At 49.5% G+C, this 21,302-nt stretch overlaps 1 protein-coding gene across 3 annotated transcripts in view; it reads right to left on the bottom strand.

Annotated features, from left to right (window-relative positions):
* UNC5A (unc-5 netrin receptor A) overlaps positions 1-21,302 on the bottom strand; it is an 85,785-nt gene that overhangs the window by 12,897 nt on the left and 51,586 nt on the right. Inside the window, exons 1-7 of one of the 3 annotated variants that reach the window (XM_083726257.1) lie at positions 6,214-6,641; positions 3,821-4,042; positions 3,231-3,374; positions 2,867-2,970; positions 2,237-2,417; positions 1,166-1,333; positions 249-413 (exon numbers count right to left, since the gene is read on the bottom strand). In XM_083726257.1, coding sequence (XP_083582383.1) covers positions 249-413; positions 1,166-1,333; positions 2,237-2,417; positions 2,867-2,970; positions 3,231-3,374; positions 3,821-4,042; positions 6,214-6,238 — 1,009 coding nt within the window. In that variant the 5' untranslated portion in view covers positions 6,239-6,641. Of the gene's footprint in view, positions 1-248; positions 414-1,165; positions 1,334-2,236; positions 2,418-2,866; positions 2,971-3,230; positions 3,375-3,820; positions 4,043-6,213; positions 6,642-21,302 lie in introns of those variants that run through there. The other 2 variants (XM_083726256.1, XM_083726258.1) reach the window with 2 other exon arrangements.

Genomic DNA, 21,302 nt, shown 5'->3' with positions numbered 1-21,302 from the left:
GACAGATAGGCAGACCAGAACTGACAGGCCTCAATGCCCTTACATCTCAATCAGCCTGCAACGGAAGGTCGCTCAAAAAAAACTACGCAACAGGAGGCAGCACCAGTTGCCTATGTCCACAGCCACCCTGGAGAGGCACACCTGTGCCAGAAGATGCTCGTCAAATTCATGCCACCACCTGCACCTCTCCCCTCCATCTCCACCCACAGCATGAGTCTTATATTTCCCCCAAAGCAGCAGGAACTCACCATGAGTGCATAACTCGCTGGTGCAGTTGCGGGTCTCCAGTTCAGGCCCCTGGCACTCGTCCCCACCATTCCGGGGTGCCGGATCCGAGCATTCACGGCTTCGCCAGTGTGTACAGTCTGCACCACACACTGACCACATGCTCCAGGTTGACCAACCGCCAGGCACTGCCAGACAGGAGGAGGCAGTACAGAGGCTTAGGGACCAAAATCCCAAATCTCAAATGGTTTCTCATTCTTAGCATAAATTCTACCTCCCCACCCCTCCAAGCCCAAGCAGATATCTCACTAGCCAGATGCTTGCAGCAGCTTGGTGTGTCGAGAGGATGCTGTTGGGCGATGTCAGCTACAGAGAGGAGGGACCGGGCTGAAGTAGCTCAGGGCTGACCCATTACTGGCCACCGCAGAAGCCACTCCTAATGGGACAAGGGGGCCCCTCCCATACTTGTAACATGCCTTGGAAGGGGCTCAGAGATGGGAAGGGACAAACACAGACACATGGATGGGTTGGGGAAGACAGGTAGAGCAAAGAGGGGAAGGCGAGGCAAAGGCCAGCTGCTCTCTTGGGACCAGTAGCTTAAACAGAGCTGAAGGCACTGAAAAAACAAGTCCCAGGAACATGCAGCACCATTCTGGGCTCGAGGTCACTTTGGGGAAAGGAAGTGGCAACCAAACAGTGGTGGGATAGTGCATAGGCAAAGCTGTGTGAGCAGCGAACTCTGGGCTGAAACAGAAAAGGGGGGGCTTGGAGTGGACTGAGAGTGGGAGATGTGTGTGGCTCAGCCTGCTCTGAGCTTCCTATGTGTTAGATTTTGAGTCTTTCCCCGCTGCTGTGGGTGGTGGGGCGGGGGCCAAGGGTGCGAGTGAGTACAGCAAAACAGAGCCGCCGGGGCAGGTGCGCAGCAGTGGCAGGGCAGTACCTGGGCACAGGGTGGCGCAAGAACTTTTCTGCACATTCTGGCCCTCACAGAAGGCCCCCCCGTTGAGTGGTGTTGGGTTGGTGCAGCTCCGGCTCCGCTTCTGCCAGCCCCGTCCACAGCTGGTGCTGCAGGCTGACCAGTCCGTCCACGTCGACCAGCCGCCATTCACTGGGGGGAAGGGACAGCATCAGCTAGAGCTCCCAACAACGGTGCGCCCTGGGAGGGCCAGTCATTGGCAGCAGGGAGGGAGGTGGGGTTCTCTGACTGGGCCCAGAGAAGGAGCCGAGCGCTTCCAGGGTTCTCCTGGGGCAAAACGGCCGGCTCTGGGGTGCCAGCTTCCCTCTTGCTTTTGGTATGTGTGTACAGCTTGGGGAGAATACACAGGAAAACATGGGGGGATGCAGGAGGAGTCACAAGCAGAGGGGCGGACACTTGGAGGAGGGGGTGGGGTGGGGGGGTCATGCCGCTTTCTCCTGTGAGATTCTGCAGGAGCATCGCTTTCTCGACATCGCGTTGACACAGCCTGGCTCCCCCGTCCACCCCCTCTCTCCCTCCAGGATGGGCTTTTCCTCCATTTTGAGGTGCATGTACTTAGCAAAGTCCCCTCTTCATCACACCCAAAAACAGTTGGGCCAGCCCAAGAAACAGTGCTGCCCAAAGGGAAGGATAAGCTGACCTCCACACAATTCTTCCCGTTTCCTTTTACGAAAGCTGGCTGGCTCCGGCAGTTCAAATCTTCCTTCAGTGCTGGCAGTGGGCTAGCATCTCCCACCCCGTCTGAGGGCAGCAAGTGATCTTAGAGGCACACCCAGCTTTGTTCCCTAACATGAGGCTGCCACTCGTCCCCTCTGCACCAGCATCTGCTGCCTGAGACGGCTCCCTCACTCTGCCTAATGGTAGAGCCAGCCCTGTCACTGCTCCATCTTCCCCTCTGAGCTACAGCCAAGCCTCCAAAGAAACCAGATTCCTGCCCTTGCCCCCAACCCTGAAGACTTATGGAGGGACCTGCTATTCACCCATTGGTCCCCTTTTCTTGGGAACTACCCATCCCATCGCCTGGTGGGGCCCTACCATAGACAGTGACAGCAGCAGGTGAGCTGCGACGACGGGCCACAATGTTTTTGGCCACGCAGGTATAGTTGCCTGTGTCCGCCAGGCGGGCCTGTTTCACCACCAGGCTGTGCTCCAGCGTGATGTAGAAGTTGGTGTCCAGTGCTGGGTCCACGAGGTCTTCGTTGTGCAGCCACTCGACCTTGGGGAGACACAAGCCACACATAGGGCAGGAGGATTGGGTCAGGCCGTGTAGCCTTTAAGGACACTGCGACTGCAACGTGTCTCAGAAGAAAACACATTCTGGCACTGACCTAGTGAGGGACAGAGATTGACAGGCCACTCAGCACCAGGGCAGCCCAGGGAGGCTCCAAAATGTGTGTTAATGAGCTCTGCAGAGAGACAGGCCGGCGTCAATCAAGTGGCTGCAATGAGGGTGAGGGCGAATGGGCTACAACGAACCCAACCTAGATCGTCTGCAGGAACTGCAGGGTGGCAAAGCCAACGCTGGGGAGATGCGGGTTCCAACGTCGGGTGGTCCCCATGAAGTGGTTTGGTTTGGTTTTGTGCTACTGGTGGGCTTCCTCAACCGTTCTCCCCAATGCCCCCCTCAGTACTGCCCAGGATTAAGCATGCAGGGCCAGTACTCACTTCAGCTGGTGGGATCCCCTCTGGAGGGCGGCAAGGCAGCACAATTCCCTGCTCAATGGAGACCTCTTTGGCCAGGGGCTCCTGCTCGAAATTCTTTCGCAGATCTAGAAAGAAGAGAGGCTTAGAGCGGTGTCAAGATGACATCAAAGACCCCCCAGGACATACTAGGCCACAGCCTTGTCTGCTCCCTGCCAACATGAGCAGCCAATTGATGGTAGTCGATTCAGACATGAAAGAACAGGCTCTGATTTTCAGCTGTAGGTGGGGGGAATGACAATGAGGCACTAGGAGAGGGAAGATGGGTGGTTTGAAGTCCTAGAGGGGTCCCCTGAGCAGACAGGAGGGTAAGCACGGCGCCACTCACAAGCAATGCGCACGTAGGCCTTTTGACTCTTGGTGGTGCCAGACGTGCTCCAGGCGACACACTGGCACCAGTACTCTTCCAAGCCAAAGATCTTCTCCACCTGTTGCCGCGAGATGTCGATCCGCACTTCCATGAGGGGCAGGCCTGCCAAAACACCAGGGGGCAAAGAGGCAAGGGTGGAAAGCAGGGAAGGGGGGAGAGATCAGTGGGTGGAGGAGCGCTACATGAATGGGTGTCACAATTCTGTGGAAGTGCAGTAAGTGTGCAGAATGCTGCTGTGTTCAGTTTCCAGAGAACCTCAAGTATCATGAGAAAAGTGAGGGGGGGGGGACCCAAACATGTCTCTGGCTCTGATTGTTGCAAATATATGCTTAGAAGCACGTGAGAAATCTCTAAAAAACTTCAAAATGTAATAGTGAAATCTCAGGAGAACACAGCAGCTAAAGAAGCACAAAAGCTATGCTAACAGTATAAATATGAGACCTCCTAACTCCAGGTCAGCAGTGGGACAGGAGCTGAGCGTCAGCCCTGCAGCCATCAAAACAAGACTCCTCTGCTGCCCTTTGATGCCCCACCCCTCCAGCACTCACCCGTGGTTTGGTTCATGCTGCGCTGTATGATGTGGTCACCCTGATGCACCCACTCGCCATTGCACTTGAAGTAGATCTGAGTGGCAGGCGTGGCCTTGCAGGCCAGTGTCACCGGTTTGTTCTTGACAATGTAAACATCCTCCGGTTCCAGCAGGAAGTGAGGGAGCAGGTCTGAGGAAGAGCCAGGCACAGGGATGGGCACTGTGGCACTCTGCTGGGCACCTGGGCAGAGAGGAGAGGGGCTAGAAACTGGCACACTAGCAACCACAACATTTACAGAGGCCATGAAGAGTCAGGTTTCCACCATGGGCCTTGCATAGGTGGATTTCATGCCAAACCTCAAGGTTAAATCAGTACATGCAAAACGCCTTTGCTCTGCTGGCCACCAAACCCCGCAGTCCTCTAAGATCAAACTTCTTCAGTTAAAGGGCAAGGCTTCAACTCTCCTTCACTGTAATCAGAGCAGCAGCAGCTCTTTGGGGATCTCGGCTAATTACACAGTTAATTGGTCTGAAACATTAATGAAAGCAACTGCAGCAAGAGCTCTCAGCCATGCTGCTGTCCCCACAGCCAACTCAGATGGCCATGTTCTCAGTCCTGCCGCATCCAACCAAACACCACTGGGGGTAAGGGCCAACAGAAAGCCCCCCGAGGTACTTCCTCTTTATTAAGTATGATCCGGCAAGTGTCAAAAACTCACCATCATTTGACATTTACCAGTAACTCTTTTAAGATTTTAGGAGGCTGGTGGGAGATGTCAGAAAACACTTTCAGAGGAGTAAGTTAAGAGCATTACAATGCCACATGATACATCATCCCACGCTTGTGTATTAACAGGGATAATCAGAGGCAATAGTTCTAGATACTGCCTTCAACAGGAATGCACACTTACAGATGGTGCGGTAGTCGGCAGCTGCCTTATACGGAGTCTGACCACTGGGTCATCTAGTTCAAAACTGCCTGCACTCTCCCACCCCTAGGTAGAGATGCCCGCGACTGAACCCACAGCCTTCTGCATGTGAAGCAGATGCTCACTGAATGTGTGTAGGTTTGTTTTACTTCCTGACTGTTCACAATATGGAATAACTTTTGGTTATGCCTGATGCTACTAACAATTGTGATACTTGCCTGTGTGTACTTTCCCCAGCAAAATACTGGCAATGCCCTTTGACTTTAACCTACAATCACACACCCCCATCCCATCTCATTGCTTTCTTAATAATGTTCCTGGATGAACTTGGGGTTCCTTCTTCAAACTTAAGTCTAAAAATACCCTTTTAGCTTCTTACTGGGACAAGTGAGCAGCCTGTGATGTATGGATAGGAACAGTGCTCAGGTTTAAATTCCCTCCTTTATGCCTTAAATTCAGCTTCCTACACCTGAGGAACAGGAAGCCCAGTCAGATGATCGGCTCAGATAAAACCAGCTATTAGATGTGACTCACATTGCTTCAGATATGGAGAGCTAGAACCCTCCGCCTTCTGTCTCACTAGAGTCAACCCACATATCCTCCAATGTGTTAGGTAAAAATCTTCGCAATGTTTGCACTGCTTCCCATTTGTCACTGGCCTGTGTTGAGCTGGGATAGCACAAATGAGGTTAAAGCGATGCGATTTTGCAGTAAAATAGCACATTGCTGGCTGTCCTGGGAATGGGGTGGGCTAGATGCTGATAACACTTTTTTAAAAAAAGAATACATAAATGCTAACATAGAGATTACAATCCACTTCAGTGTGGGGGTCAGCACACAGTTTGTCTGACACTTAAGGATTCTGGAATCTTTCACTTCAAAATGTCAATTGCCCTATCATCTAAAATGTATATGCAAATGCTTAAAGCGCCACATTTTCTTCTGCTTCGCCCACGTGCCTGGACGCTACAATTCCAGAATTTCTGAAGCACAAGTGTATGCTGAGGACGGTTCCAGACTCATTCACAAAACAAAAAAGCCAGCCAAACACATACATGGGGAGAATGTGCCGGCAACTAGCAGACACAAGGAGGAAATGCCAATAGGTACACTTGCCTACACAACCAACTTACTCCCCGCCCAGCCTGCCCCACCTCATCCGCCACTGTGCCCTCATCCCTGGACCCTAATGCGAGGCCCTGGTTCTTCTCCCTGTCCTTCCTATTTGCTGAGACGTGTGTTACGGTGTGTCCCCCCCCCCAACCTCCCCCCATGACAGGCGTCCACAGCTGGGGCTGCTGACAGCAGGCTTTCCCCCCCTCCCGCTCTCGTCCCCGCCGCCGCCGCCTCCACCGGGGCTAATCCATCACGGCCGGAAATGCCGCACGGCGCGCGCCCAGTGAACCTGCGCCGATCCCTCATGTCTGCATTTAACTGCTAATGAAAAAGAAATGTAGTGTGACCAATAAGGGACATAGCTCACTTCTCCGGGGGCCTCGTCTCGTCATGCCACGCTGAGCTGATCCCGCTCCCTCCCCTCCGCCTCCCAGCCGCGCTTTCGCCGGGCCTCCAGGCGCCTCTCTCCGCAAGGGCAGCGCCACCGCAGGCAAGCCCGAGGCCGCCAGCTCCGGCCCCGCGGCCCGTGCGGGGAGGCCGGCGAAGGCCTGCTCGCCGAGGCAAACCGGCCGCGGCGAAAGGGAGGCCCCGCGCTGCTCCTTTGGCGGGAGCAGGACTGCGGCGAGCCTGAGCAAAACACGCGGGGACTTCGCGTGGCCGCTTCTCTAGCCGCAACACGCGCGCCCCTGTCGGACAGGCCTCCTTCCTCGCAGCGGGCGCTTCTTCTCGCCTGCCCCGCCGCTCCCTTCTGCATCCCTTTTCAACAGCCCCCTCGGAAGCTCTGCCATTGCTGCTGCTGCTCCCTTCCTCCTCAGCAGCGCAGGCTCCCGCACCTCTCAGGGTTGCGCGCAACAAGAGGGGATACAATGATGAGATAAGCTGCAGCCGCCCAAGTGCCGTCTTGTACTGTACACCACCACTGAAGACTGGCACAGGAGTGTCCTGTCCTCCTCGGCACCTGACTGCTCCCCTTACTCATCTTTCCGGCCCACCCGTTGCTGTACATTTAAAGCACACCCAGTGCACGTTTACAGCACCTGACTTCCCCCAAAGAAGCATAAGGACGGTAGTTTCCCTCCTCACCTTAACAAACTATGATTCAAGATCGTCTTTACTTGGGCTTCGTGATTTTAACCCAGGTGCAACTGGTCACCTTCTACTTGCCTCTTTTATAGGTTTTTCTTTCATCTTTTAATTTCCGTCTGTTGTTATAACTGCTCTCTCTTGTTTTATATACATTATAAAATGAAAGAATTATTTTAAAACGTTGCAAACAAGCAAACTATGGTTCCCAGGATTCTCACGGGGGACTTGTGTGCTTTAAATGCACATTGAATGTATCTGATCAACAACTACCACCACCACCTCCTAAGCTTCCTAGTGTCTCTATGCTAGAGATTATTTGTAATATGCAGGTAGTTCCCAAGCCTGAATGGACCTACCCTTTGCTACCTATCACCCACACACCACATGGGATAGGAGCAGTTTCAGTGCATTGTGCTCCCACACTGCTCTTTTCGCAGGCATGTGATGTGCCAGTTCATGTGCTGTAATTATTTCAAATCTGAGCTGTTGGTTTTGGGGTGGGGTGGGTGAAATGTTGCTTTATCTTTGTGGGGTGGGTGAAATGTTGCTTTATCTTTGTTGTTCTAAAATTTTGCAAGCTTTAGAATTGTTGTGAGTCACCTAAAGACCATTTGGCATTAGTCAACTAGCAAACAAAATAATAAAGCAATAATATTCCCAATTCTGTGCACATACACCTGATCACCATATGTTACTTTTGTATGTTTTGCCCCATAAGGAGAGTAGTAATTCCAAGAGACGATCATTTTTTCAGAATCAGTCTCCCTTAAAGGGGGGGATGGGACCGCTAGAAATCTGATCAAAGTCTTTCTGCTATCACATCTCCTTTGACCTTTAGACCAGAGAAGTCCAGGTTCAAATCCCTATGTAGACACAAACTTACTGGCTGACCTGGACAAGTTGTTATCTCTCGGCCTAACGTACCTCACAGGGTTGTTGTGAGAACCTGCGTATGACACCCTGAATTCCTGGTTGAAAAGGGTGGGATAAATCCATAATAAGCAAAACTAACAAGAATCTTTTTGGTCATTATGCATCCAAGAACCTTGTGAGGTAGTCATTTTTTAAATTTCCATTGGACAGATCATGAACTGAGGCAAACGAGAGAATCTGCAGCTGAGAGGGACCCTAACACACCTCAGGCCTCTCAGTCTAATACACTATCTAGTTCTGCAAGCTTAAATCAATATGATCAATTGATCAATAAACAAAAGCTTTAATTGAAGATTAACATTAATTGGTCGGGCTGAGAGATGCAGGCTCCTTTCCTATTGACATGGAAGCAGGAATCTTTCTGCCTCCCCCCCCCCCCAACCACCACCAAGCAGAAGAGAGGGAGGTGCAAAGGGAGTAGTGGAACAGGAATGATGCTGGCTCAATTGCTGCACCCCCTCTTGGGGTGTGGATAGTTTCACAGTCTTCATCTCTGAATGAAAACCTGCAAAGTGCACATGCACTACACAGCCACATCAGCATACTAACTCCTTTCTCCCTGCAGCAAAGCTGATTAAAAAGAACCTTCAATATGTTTTTTTCTGAAGGACCAACCTCCTTCCATATGGTTCTCCCTGCATGCTCTGGTCATCACCTGACACACTGCTCCAGATTCATTGACTCTGTGAAGCAAACAGCCGCACATGGGGCTTTTTCTTCAGTGACACTCACCCTGCAGAACGCCCTGCCAGCTGAGATCAGTCAAGCCCTGGCACTCTAATTTGTTTGTTTTTTTGCAATTATTTACTACCTCTCTGCCAAGGCCCCCAAGGTGCTATAATAATGTTTTCAGCAGTTGGTGAAACTTGGATCTTCATAAATACTATGCGATTTAATTGATATTGCTACTTGCAGTTTGACTGCTGTTCCCAGAATATTTTTTTTATTCTATGTTATTCATCGGTCACATAATGACAGTCATTATTTTTGGCTCATTATATTAACACGGGGTTTATTATTCTTGCTGTTTTGAATGAGGGTGTATATGATATTTGTTTGCTTGATTTCATTAGCTGACTTGATTTCCTATGGTGGGGTATAAGTTTTATAAATAAATTCTTCCAGTCTGTATCCAAAACTAGCATTTCAGGGTAAAACCTCCATAGCTATGCCTTTCCACCTAGTGCAGGCATGTCCATTTCAGGGGCCTAATTTGGCCCGCCGGTCAATTTAATCTGGCCTCTGTGGCAGTATATGTCTTGGGGTAAAAACCCAAAAAACTCAAAAGCTTTGGGTTAAAATTGTAAAAGAGGCTCAACAACTTTGGGGTTAAATCTAAAAAAAGCTCAACAACTTCAGTCGGCCCTCACACATGTTCACTTCATCAAATCTGGCTCTCTTTGAAAAAAGTTTGGGCACCCCTGACCTAGTGCTAATAGTACAGTGGTACCTTGCTTTTCAAATGGTTTACAGTAGTTGTCGGAAAAATTGGCTCCCGAACACTGCAAACTTGGAAGTAAGTGTTTCGGTTTGTGAACACTTTTCAGAAACTGAACGTCTGTCGCGGCTTCTGCTTAAGTGTAGGAAGCTCCTGCAGCCAATCAGAAGCCGTGCCTTGGTTTTCAAACAGTTTCAGGAGTCGAACAGACTCCCAGAACGGATTAAGTTCGAGAACCAAGGTACCACTGTAATCACAAAAAATGGTAGTGCACAGCTAATATCAGTGCCAATGCATTCCGACAATTTGGGCCTTTAGCATGGATGAGACTTGAATTCCCCCTCCAAAGCCACGTTGGCTGTAGGGTGTTGCTGTCTTAGGGATTATTACTTGGTAGACAAGCCAAAAGTGAAGAGAAATACATTTCCCCCTCTAATTATACATAGCAGTAGTTTCGTTTATTGAACTGAAATTTACTGCATGTTTAAAAGAAGTGACATCCTTCCTTCACTTGCCCTTAAGAGGCCCTACATTGACATTTTGTTCATGTGAGAGTCTATTTAATCACTCTGATCACACGGGCACACACACACACACATGTTTCAGTGCTGACCTGGAACAGACGTACCATCAAATCATGCACTCAATTTCTACATCACAGGACGATCTCTTTGCACATTTCGCCCATCTCTCTGTTCATATCTGGAATGGTTCTTTTCATGCCCAAATGCATAAAACATGTACCTTTATTGCAAAAAGGGAGCCAATTAGTTGCCAGTAGCTGCCTATCTCATCCTCCTGCCTCTTGACTGGGGACAATCTCCTTGTCCCTGATTGGCTATGGCTACCTGGATGTGGCTGAAATGAGGCAGCGCCCTTCCCCAAGGCAATGCAGCTACAGCACTCAAAGTGAATGTTCAATAACGCCATTGGCTAGACTGGGGGCAGGGGTTGTTGTTTTCTGTCAGGATCCCCGAGGCCCTTTCTTCCGGCTGTATAAAGCAGAGTTTCACATGTGCGTTACTCCAGATCATAGGGATATAGGAAACTGGATTATACCAGCTCAGACTCTTTGTTCATTGACTGGCATCAGCTTTCCAAGGAATGGCTTTCCCCATCACCTGCTACCGGATCTTCACCGCTGGACTAAGACTTTAGCTGAAGCAGATGCCAAAGGATGCCCTAGCCATCACTTTTTAAAAGTCATGCTACGCAGACATTAAATTCCTGCCGCATTTATTCCTCCCGCTCCCTGCTTGGCCTCCAGAATCAGCTTGCTTCAGTCTGCTGCATGGCGGATTCTTCCACCTGGATTGAAACTGGGATCTTCTATGTACAAAACCTGGGCTCTGCCACTGAGTCATGGTCCCCAGCGATGGGTGCATGAACACTTCATTCCCAATGTCCTGAACCGATGCCTTCATGGAGAGGCACCAAATGTTGCTTTGGTTTCTACACACTCTGGATGATTGGCCTTCCTATCTGGCGCATCTCAGGAGAAGAGGCATTTGAAACCCCAAGGGAGAGAAGAGTCAAGGCGCATCATGGAAGGCAAGAGAATGTGGGGAGGGGGGAAGCCTGAAGCTCCCATCCCTCAGCCTCAGGGACTGGGCTCTCCTTCCAACAACAGCTAATAAAGCGGACTCCTAAATAAGCATTTGATTAACAAATGCTAAAGCGGCGATTGTGTCACTGCGCGGAGCTGTAATTGCTGCTGATAATTGGCTGCTTAGAATTTAATAAGCAATTAAACAGAATGGAATGCAGGGGAATTAACGCCGAGCCTGCTCCCCGCCTGCTCCCCGCCCACCTGCACACTTTCCACCTGCTCCCCACATATACCCCTTCCCCACATGCTCCACACCCACCCATTTGCCTCCCACAAAGCCCCCCACATATCCAGTCCTCGTCTGTGGGCATCCCACATGCACCGCTCATGCCAGAATGCCCACTTGTGCCGGAAGGAATTGGAAGCCTGACAGTAGAGTGATTTCCCTCACACTCTGTCAGGCTTCCAAGATTTTCAATACACCTACATGCTTCCTACAGGTTCTCCTTGCCAGACATTTCACATGTGCAATGCAAATATCCCTGGACTCACTTGCCTGTCTCACAACTTCCTGAGCTCCCTTTATGCTCCACCCCAAGCACCTCTCAGACTCAGCCCATGAGGTGAGCACCTTGCTGCAGCTAAGCAGTTCTGGCTTTGATCAGGGCCTGGAAGGGAGACTCCTCTTGGGAACCCAAAGTAGGCCACCTTGGTTTCCATCATGGAATGGAAGGAAGGTGGGCCATAAATGAAAAATAAACCAGTGCATCCTTCACAGACACAACTATTGTGCTTTCATTTCTTTTATGTCCTGTTTTCACCTGCAAATTTCAGAATGCGCACACATTCACTATATGCCTTCATATGACATCCCCCATGCCCTCCAAGACACCTCCAGCTCTTGCATACCTTGCAGGCATTACTTCTGGCATTTGTTGGATCCCCTTAATGATCCTTAGGGCTGCCACACCAAAATATGTGCTAGACTAGATTGACTTCTCAGTTCTTCAGAAGTCCGTTTCAAAGTGCCCGTCCCTTCAAAAGCAGCTTCTGGAGACTCAACAATCAGCTGGTTGTCAGATGTCCTGAAGCTCTTTCAAAGTGCCGCTTGTGAGAGTGCTTTGATAGGGACTTCTGAAGACCCCTGTAGGCAAAAAAGGTTACCTGCCATCACTGATGGGTGATTCTTCCCGTCTGTCCAACTTGGCCAGAGAGGGGTTGGGGAGATACCGATATCTCCTCCAGTATCCCTGGGCTAAAAGGTTGGGCTAGGACTGGGAAGAACCTGGCTCGCATCCTCATTTGCCAGGAAGCTCGCAGGGTGATCTTAGGCCAGACGCTCTTGCTCAGCTTAGCCGCAGGGGAAGGCGGTGGAGGGGAAGAGAACCAAATATGTCACTTGAAGCTCTTTGGAGGAAAGGTAGGATATAAAAAAATGAATAGGCAGCTAAACTGTTGCTAGAAGGAACTAACTAGATGTAAATGGGAATCTACCCCAAGCATAATGATGAGACTGAAGAGACCTATAAACAATCTGAAGACAGCTATAAAGAGGGAAGCCGCCACAAAAATATAATATTTGTACTTGTCCTCAGGTTCTTAACCAGCTTGCTATATCAGACTGAGGTCTATCTAGTTCAGCATTCTTTGTCTAAAAATGCTCAGGGCAGGTTTTACATAAAGATAAAGGTAAAGGTACCCCTGCCCGTACGGGCCAGTCTTGACAGACTCTGGGGTTGTGCGCCCATCTCACTCAAGAGGCCAGGGGCCAGCGCTGTCCGGAGACACTTCCGGGTCACGTGGCCAGCGTGACATCGCTGCTCTGGCAAGCCAGAGCCGCACACGGAAACGCCGTTTACCTTCCCGCTGGTAAGCGGTCCCTATTTATCTACTTGCACCCAGAGGTGCTTTCGAACTGCTAGGTTGGCAGGCGCTGGGACCAAGCAGCGGGAGCGCACCCCGCCGCAGGGATTCGAACCGCCGACCTTTCGATCGGCAAGTCCTAGGTGCTGAGGCTTTAACCCACAGCGCCACCTGCGTCCCAGCTTTTACATAGGCAGCTTCTTTTTGAAGAAAAGAGCCCTAGAGACTTGTGATGTTGTAATCATTATTTTTTATTTACTAATCTGTAAAGGCTGAATGGGTATTACAGGGCCGCAGTAGCAAGTCCATAGTGCAAGTAGTACCAGTCCCAAAGTGAAAGCAATGTCAGTATTAAAACACAAGATGACCCCGCCAGGTCTTCCTTCACTCACACACTGCCAGGTAAAAACTAGTTTCTGCTGAAGATCTAACTCCAGGTACATTTCAGGTGCTTGGGACAAAGGGCTTTGAGACAAACTGATGGTTACTTCCCATTTGTCCACCATCAGTGACCAGGCCACACTAAAGCCCCCCAAAGATGGGCCCCATCTCCATTTTGCATGATAGAACAGCATGGCCCAGATGAACATGATTCATTAGCCCTTGCCTTTCCCACCATTTTGTCTCCATCACCATGGACGTCCCCCATTCCATTCCATTCCATTCCATTCCATTGCTTTCAAAACCAAACCTCTATGTAGACTTCAAAAATCCATATCTAAATGGCAGAATGATGTCAAAATTAGCAGATCCACTGACATATGCTAACAGTTCTTCTGGCTGAAAAAGGAGAAGGAGGAGAAGGAGAAGGAGAAAAGATGGCTTTGTGAGACTGAATCCAGGGGATGGTGATTTTGGAAGTAGCACACAGTTATAACTGTGGCCCCCAGCAAACAGTTATTCCCTTGGAGGGAAAGATAGAAGCTCATTGTCTAGAAATAAGCTCCTACCGCACAGCTGAGCCCCATGGATCCCACTGAGCTGTCACCTCAAGCTCACCCTCACCTGGGCTCTGCAAAGGTAAGAGATTTTCCAGAATCTTCTGGCAACCCCTAGAATTCCAGCTAGAGGGAATGAGAGAAAGTCTTGCAACCCCCTAGTCTAGCGTGGGCTAGAAAGAAGACAGAGAACCCCGTCCATTGGAGGAAGAGCTAAACATTAGAGCGTTGGAGGGGGAGGGTCTGACTCACAATGGAAATATAACAACAAAACCTTCTGTCAAATGTGCAGATAAGAAGCTCTGGCTTATTTGAGTGATGCATGCCAAGAGGGTAAGAATTGTTTATTAAACCTTTTGACAGCAGAAAAAAAACCATCATGGCTAAGGCAAGGAAGTCTCTTTCGCTGCCACCGAAAGACTGACTGACTAAACAGTGAGAAATTGCAGAGATGTAGAAACTGGCATTTTATGTTCATCCGAGAGAGGAGAGATTAAATATAGAATCATCATCTGTGAGTAAGTGGAAATTATTTCTGAACTGCTGGAATAATATACAAGGGGCAAATTCCATCTCAAATCAAGCGCTGGCTTTGTTTTCCATGGCAGGGAGCTGCATGCAGCCCCCCCCCCACCGCAGCCTCCTGCTGCCACCAGTGCTTCATCAAGCCCAGAACACAATGGAGGACAAGGCGAGGGGCCGGGACACGGGCAGGGCAGGGCCCAGGCCTTCCCCTTCAGACCAGCTCCCACAAGTGCACACTGCCTCAGCTTCCACCCCTGTGGTGCCCACACACTCTGTTGTAAATAATGCTTTTACAACAGGGGTGAAGAATCATTTTCCATCTGGGAGCCACATTCCTCATTGAGCAAACTTCTGGGGGCCACATGCTGACAGTGGATGGGGCCTGCCTGTCCTCCATCCAGTCAGACAGGAGGCATTAGCAGAGCAAAACCAGATAGGCCAAAACAGCCCGAGGGGGTGGAAAGCAGGGCTACTGTACAGGGCATGTCTTGGGGAAAGGCTGTTGGCTTCAGAGAGACCCCAGGGTCAGATAAAGAGACCTGAGGGCCACATTTAACCTGAGATTTCTCATCTGTGTATCAGAACTGCTACACCCAAAATGGAGGGCAAGGCAATGAGGAAACCCTCTTGCCCACAGGGAAGGCAGTCAGAGTAGCAGCTCTGCACTTTCCCCATCAACCTCCCTTGTGGAATTTGAGGCTAGAGGTGACTTGGCGGTTGGGAATGATCCAGCCTCTGAGATCTGGGGGCAGCAAACTAACGAGTTTCAGTAGCAACAGTTTTCTATGGCAAAAAAGTGCCCAACATTACTTTCTTCCTCCTAACTGGAAGGGTTGGAGGCTGGTGGGCAGGGGGGAACCTGTGTGTGTGAGGCGGGGTGGAGAGAGGATGGATGGAGAATGAATGAATGAATGAATGGGTGAGAGGCTGGGAGCGAGTGAAAGCTGAGGGTCCCAGAAGGAGGGAGCCAAGCTTGCAGGGGGAGGGGAGCCTGTGTCTATCCATGTAAAAATGGGTGCAAGTTAACAGTGTGAGTACGAGAGAGAGAGAGAGAGAGAGAGAGAGAGAGAGAGAGAGAGAATACATAAGATGATACATAAATGGAGGAGACAGACAGATAAGGAAAGACAGAAAAGAGCTGTCCCTGCATGTTTTTGAATTTGGCTCTGCCCACTGCTGGTATGCAGCCCTAGATTACTCCCCACCCAAGGGAATGCAGCTACCATCCCTGAAAATGATGGTGTACCACCATATTTTTTACCAAGTCCAGTCTTAGGCCAATTGGCAGCCTCATTCATGCCCCCTGGATCTTGGCTCCCTGCCTTTGGGGTCCCTGGCCTCTTCTCCTGCCTGCAACACTGGGGAGACCTCTTTCCTCCTGTTGTTACTGAGCAAAGTGTCCCAAGGCCCTTTCCACCTGCTCCTGCACCAGGCCCTACAAGCCCCATCCCAGGCATAGCAGCCGGTGAACAGACGCTGTCTAAACAGCATTCCTTTCACCCACTTCTCCCATCAGTCAGGCTGGCACAGAGAGCCAGAAGGATGCTCTGTGCCCTGCAGCCTCCCAGCAAACCAGAAGAGGGCAGTATGGACTGGTGCAGAGAGAATGCCTTTGCTGAGTCAAACACGCACCCCCCCCTCCCGCCACAACTGGCCCCATGTCAGCCAGATGTGCGATGGCACAGACCACTTACTGCAGCTGGGAAAGAGGAGCCTGGGGCAGGAGAACTCCCCCTCCCTGCCCTTGGCAGCTCCCAGAGACTCAACCTGCCAGGCATTGCAACCTGCTCACGTCTGGCTGCCGAGAGTAGTAAGGTGCAGCAGCTAATTTACGTGGGGAAGATAAACGGCGCCATAACGCTCCGGTTATTACCCCTCAGCACTTTTACAGCGTTGCTGGCAATTAATTTAATTAAAACCCCTGTCCTGGATATAAAGGCATTTCATAACTCACTGATTTAACAACTCTCAACCCCCCACCCCACTCCCTAGCCTAGCTGCCTGCAGCTCAAGCAGGGGGGCATCTGGGTCCAACAAACACTAGCACAGGTATGTCTGCATGTGCAAGGAACTGTGCACACGTAAGCCTGTCAGGCAGATGTGCCATAAAATGTACATATGCAGCAAGCATGGCGCTGTCCCTGCAGGCAAATGCACTTGTGGAGGCACACACTCAGAAAATACATCAAGTACCCATTGCATCCTTCCTTCATACCTGTTTAGCTGCAGCAAACTCAAAAAATGGTACCCAGAATCTATGCACCTACAAACACAGCACTGTGTATACATGCCAGAGAGGCTTGTGAAATAAAATGCAATTGCCATGCAACTGCTCTGCAAGATGCACATGAGATGCTCAAAAATGTGTCTTAAAATATACACATCAGTTTGCCAGACAGCCACTCCACTCATATATCAAATACTCTGGTTGTAATCCTGGATTATGCAGCCTCCTATGGTCTTACACAAACATATCCTGTGCATCTGCCCAATTCATCTATTGCCAGGCAAGCCACCTACGGCCAGAAACATCATCTTATTGGAAACCACTTTATTTATTCCATTTACTCCTCATTAAGCCACATTATGGCAATAAAGTGCAATGTGCCCTTTTCTTCTCCTCTCCGTCCCCAGCCAAAGGCCTCTTGGGCCTGGCACAGGGAAAGAGCACCTGGCAATGCAAGAGGGCTGTTGCTGCTGCTGCTGCAGCAAGCCCTGTGCTTTTAATCCCACCAGGTGAAGTGAATTTAGCAGCCTCTAAAATTGGGCATTCAGCTTTGTCACAAAAACTAATGCACACAATCTAGCACAGTAGTGCAAGCAACGGTCCCTGTTGAGAGGGAGCTCTAAATGGGAGGTTTAGAGGTGTGGAGGTAGAAGATTGAGGGTGCTAGCAGAAGCTGACGGTGGAAGGGGGGAGAGTGCAGAAGGAGGGAAGCAGGTGAGGCAGAATAAGAGGGAGCCCAGATACAAGCCACCAGTTTGCTGCTGGCTGGTAGTAGGTGCATTGGCAGCACCGAACATTGCCCATATATCCTTATTTGGAAGGACTGCGAGATGGGGGTGAAGGTGGGGAACATCTGCAGTGCTGTGCATATGGGAACACAGACCTGGGATTAGGAAGAGGTGCAGAAAGAACAGGAATGGGTCTGGTGTTAGCAGAGGTGAAGGCAGGGAGAGGAAGTCGGGGTAACAATGCACCGCACAAGTTAGGAATGGCGGCGCTCCAGAAAACAGAATTGCTCTAGCCAAACTGCGGAGCATGCATTTTGCCTGTAGGAAAACGGCATTTCCCCTTCAACTAACACATCGATACTGAATTGCACTTGTGATGGAGAAGCACCTGGCGCTCATTGGTTGAGCGGGTGAGATTACTCAGAATGTTTGCTTACCTGCTCGGGGAACTAAACAATTTGAAATCCATTTTCTACGAAGGAAAGGAAAGCCATCACTTTGGCTGGGAATCAAGAGGTACAAGAAAAGATATCAGAAAGCTAAGGTGCAGGGAGCCCCTAAGCAGTGAAAGCAGAACCAAGGGGCTGACTAGGCCCTTGAAGAGACAAGGAAGGCAAACACAGACATTGGGCGCCACAGAGTGCTGAAGACAAGCAAGTAGAAGAAAGGAGAAAGCAGGACTGGGACTGAACACTGTTTCTGTTAAGGAAGCAGGTGGGAGATATGGGGACTCTGGACCAAGGAGGCCAAGAGAGGACAACAGATGTGTGGGACTTTTGGCCCTCCAGATCAGCCCCATCAGCCCCAGAAAGCATGGCTGGTGGCCAAAGATTATGAGAGCTATAGTTCAGCAGCATCTGGAGGTCCACAGGTTCCTCACACCTGAGCTTCAGGGTACTAGATGTGGATTCTAAATCCTAACAGGGTACTCTCACAGTCATGGCTTCAATGGTCTCTGCAGCATTGTGACCTTCCAAGCAATCCTGAGCAGCCAATGAGGAACGAACAGTAGGGGGCTGAGCCCACATACAACTATGGGCTTCTCCATTTGAACTTGAAAAGAATAGTCTGCACCCACATGAATTTGTATATTGCATATATTTGATTTGTCTTTGCTGTTCATACCAGTAGGCATTCCGTTTTGTGTGTGTCGCTGCCTTCTAATTTATTGATTCTGTTATGCCAATTAAGTACCAGTAGGGCATGAGTGCAGATAGCTACATGCACCCTGCTTTAAAACAACAACCTCCACCACCAAGAAGTGTGCAAAAACACACAGCCAGGAAATTGCAAAGTTGGTTGTGTATTTTCTGGGTTTGTGCAAATCTGGAGGCTCGAAATAAAATATGCGTTGATAAGGCTAGTACCAATTGTCTGTGCCGTTTTCTGGTTTTGTGTGAGTATTATGAAGTGTGTAAATTATTGCCACATCCATTTTGGCCTTCACCACAGGCAACCAGGTGAGTGGCTACTTACAAACCTGCCTTCTGTCATCCTGTCTCTGCCAGTGCCAGTGCTGAACAATAAATGCCCTACTCCTCTGCCTCGTGATTGGATCCTTCTGCCAACTTCTATTTTAGGCACTTCTTATTTTAAAAGATAATAATTTATCTTGCTGATGGCTACGTGTTTCCCCAATGCACAAAGTAAGCCCTGATGTAACAGCTCATCCAGCACTCGCTTGGTTGTTTTTAACATCCCAAAAGCTGACATCTGCCCCTACAGCCCCCTCCTTTCACTGCCATTTCAGGAACCTTTGCGTGGAAGCTATTTTTTCCCCATTTTCTTGCTGCCTGTGTGCTCCCCTGCTGTGCAAAGCCAGCCCTGGAGTGATCGCCCAGCCTTCTACTTAGCAAAAACAAATGGCAAACAGCCGCAAAACGACTGCCCTCCTCTATTATGTGGGGGTGAATGATTGTGCAACTGGCACCGGATCAGGACTATTGCAAAGAGAGCGCCACAGGTAAACCTCCATATTTTTATGATCTGAAAAGGCTCTGAGATTCTTAAGCATAATAGAAGTGTTCCCACCCCATTCCTTTTCATTAACAAGATGATAATATCCTAGATCCAACCTCCTGAGCTGTTACAGAAACAGAGTATCAAATGTTTTCAAACATATTAGTCAATTTCTAGGATGAGTACTTCGGTGACTAATTCGCTAACCATTCCCACATACGACGGGCTACGTCAGGTGTGGCAAACCTTTTCCCAGCCCAAGGGAAGCATCCTCTTGTGGTGGACTTCCCAGGCACCCATAGGAGCCAATTCCTAGGGGCCAAGGTCCCTTCGGTCCCCTCAATAAAATATTTGAGGGAGCCGGGGCCCCAAAGGTTAATGGGTGTTGCCATTCAAATGGTGTGTGTGTGTGCTGCATCTTGTGATTAATTATGTGGGGTCGGGATTACCTGTCCCCTCAAAATATTTTATTCAAGTTGGCACCCCTGCAGATGCCACATGCCAATGACGAGCAGGGCAAGAGACCAAAGAGGCAATAGCAAGGGAGGTGATTCTTACAATTATATAGTCTGCACTTCAGTCACACAGTCAACGGTTTGTACACCCACACCCCCTACACCCCTCTGCACATCCAGGCTAGTAAGAATCAGGGGAAAGTTCTTAAGGAGGGTGGGGGGCATGGCCTGGAGAGGGACTTGCCCCCCCCAAGACAGATGTTTCATTGCAGGTGTCCTCTGCAACATGTTATAGACACAATAAGTGCTTTTTTTCTTTAAAATGTTTAGGGGTACTCTCATTTTGACTCCAGAAAATCACTGGGAAAGGAAATGAAGCCGCCATCGAAGGTGGTAACAACGAAACTGACGATTCAACAGAACTGAAGATTCACCGTGCTAGAGAAGAAACTTAGTTTCTCCTCCCGTTAGATTCACAAAGTGTTTAGGTGCATGTGTACCCCTGTGTAAAAAAGCACTGGACACAATAATGATGGATAGTACTAGATTTATTCCACTTGGGTTGGTCCTGCAGTGCTTCCCCAACACAACCACGTTATTGCTGTCCAGAGGGGCTATAGCGCACCAAAAGCTGGACAAAAATAAACCAGAACATTTGTGGTATAAAAAGTTATGGGATTTCTGCAAGAAGCTACAGGAAATGCATTGACTGGAAATGAAGCAATGTGGTCACTCCCAAAACTTTGCAGGTGCAAATAGTATTGAAAGGGAGACTGTGTGTGAGCACCCTGAGAGAGTGAGTGAGTGAGTGAGTGAGTGCTGGACGGGGAGATGGGGTGACCTTGGGCCAGACACTGTTTCTCTGCCTAACCTACCTCACAGGGTCGTTGTGAAGATAAAATGGGGAAAGGCAGAACCATATAGCTCCTTGGGGGAAAGGTGGAGTATAAATGTAACAAGACAGCAGCAACAGTAATGTTTTAATGTAGGAGGTACAGAGCAGCAAAACAGTGCAGATGGACTTTGAGACCGGGAAATCTTTTCACAGAAACCCTTGGCCAGCTAAACAGATCTTATGGCATACTTCTGTTGGGTGGAGAGGATGATAGCCATAGTTTGTTTGTTTTTAGAGTAGCTCAATGACTAACAGCACAATACTATGCCTGCTCAAAAGTAAGTCCTGTTGAATTCAATAGGGCTTACTCCCAGGTAAGTGGGATTAGGACAGCAGCCTAAGATCAGATATGCACACGCATATGCATAAACGGATCTGGATTGACAGATTTTATTTCAATTCTGCAAATTCAGGATTTCAGTACAGAAATTAGGGACAGCCTCCTACAAGTCACAATGCTACCGTACATTGGTTGTTCATAACCCTTAGTTGTAGCAGACTTGGACCTTAGCCACCAGAACCTTTGCACCTGAAACTGCAGTATAAACACCTGTTGGATTCCTGATTTCAGTGACATGCCCCCAAACTATTAATGAACAGAACGGCAGGTTTCCACAAGCACCCTTCACACCTCCTCATGTTAACTGTGAGGATCTTCTTTTGCTCCTCAATCATTCCCTGGTAGGAATCCATGCCAAACCCACAATTCCAACATCCCAGATATAAGACTGGGATGTTGGCTTGGAACAAGTTGTGTCCTTCTGGACCCATTCCCAATGCTCTTTAGGCAGGAATCAGGACAATGCTAGGCTACCTGCAGTGTACTAGTCTGAGCGGCCAATTAAGAATGGGGAGGTCTG

The sequence above is a fragment of the Podarcis gaigeae genome (genome assembly GCF_964106915.1).
Source record: "Podarcis gaigeae genome assembly, chromosome: 2".
Classification (NCBI taxonomy): Eukaryota; Metazoa; Chordata; class Lepidosauria; order Squamata; family Lacertidae; genus Podarcis; species Podarcis gaigeae.
This window is presented reverse-complemented; position numbering and strand designations above follow the sequence as displayed.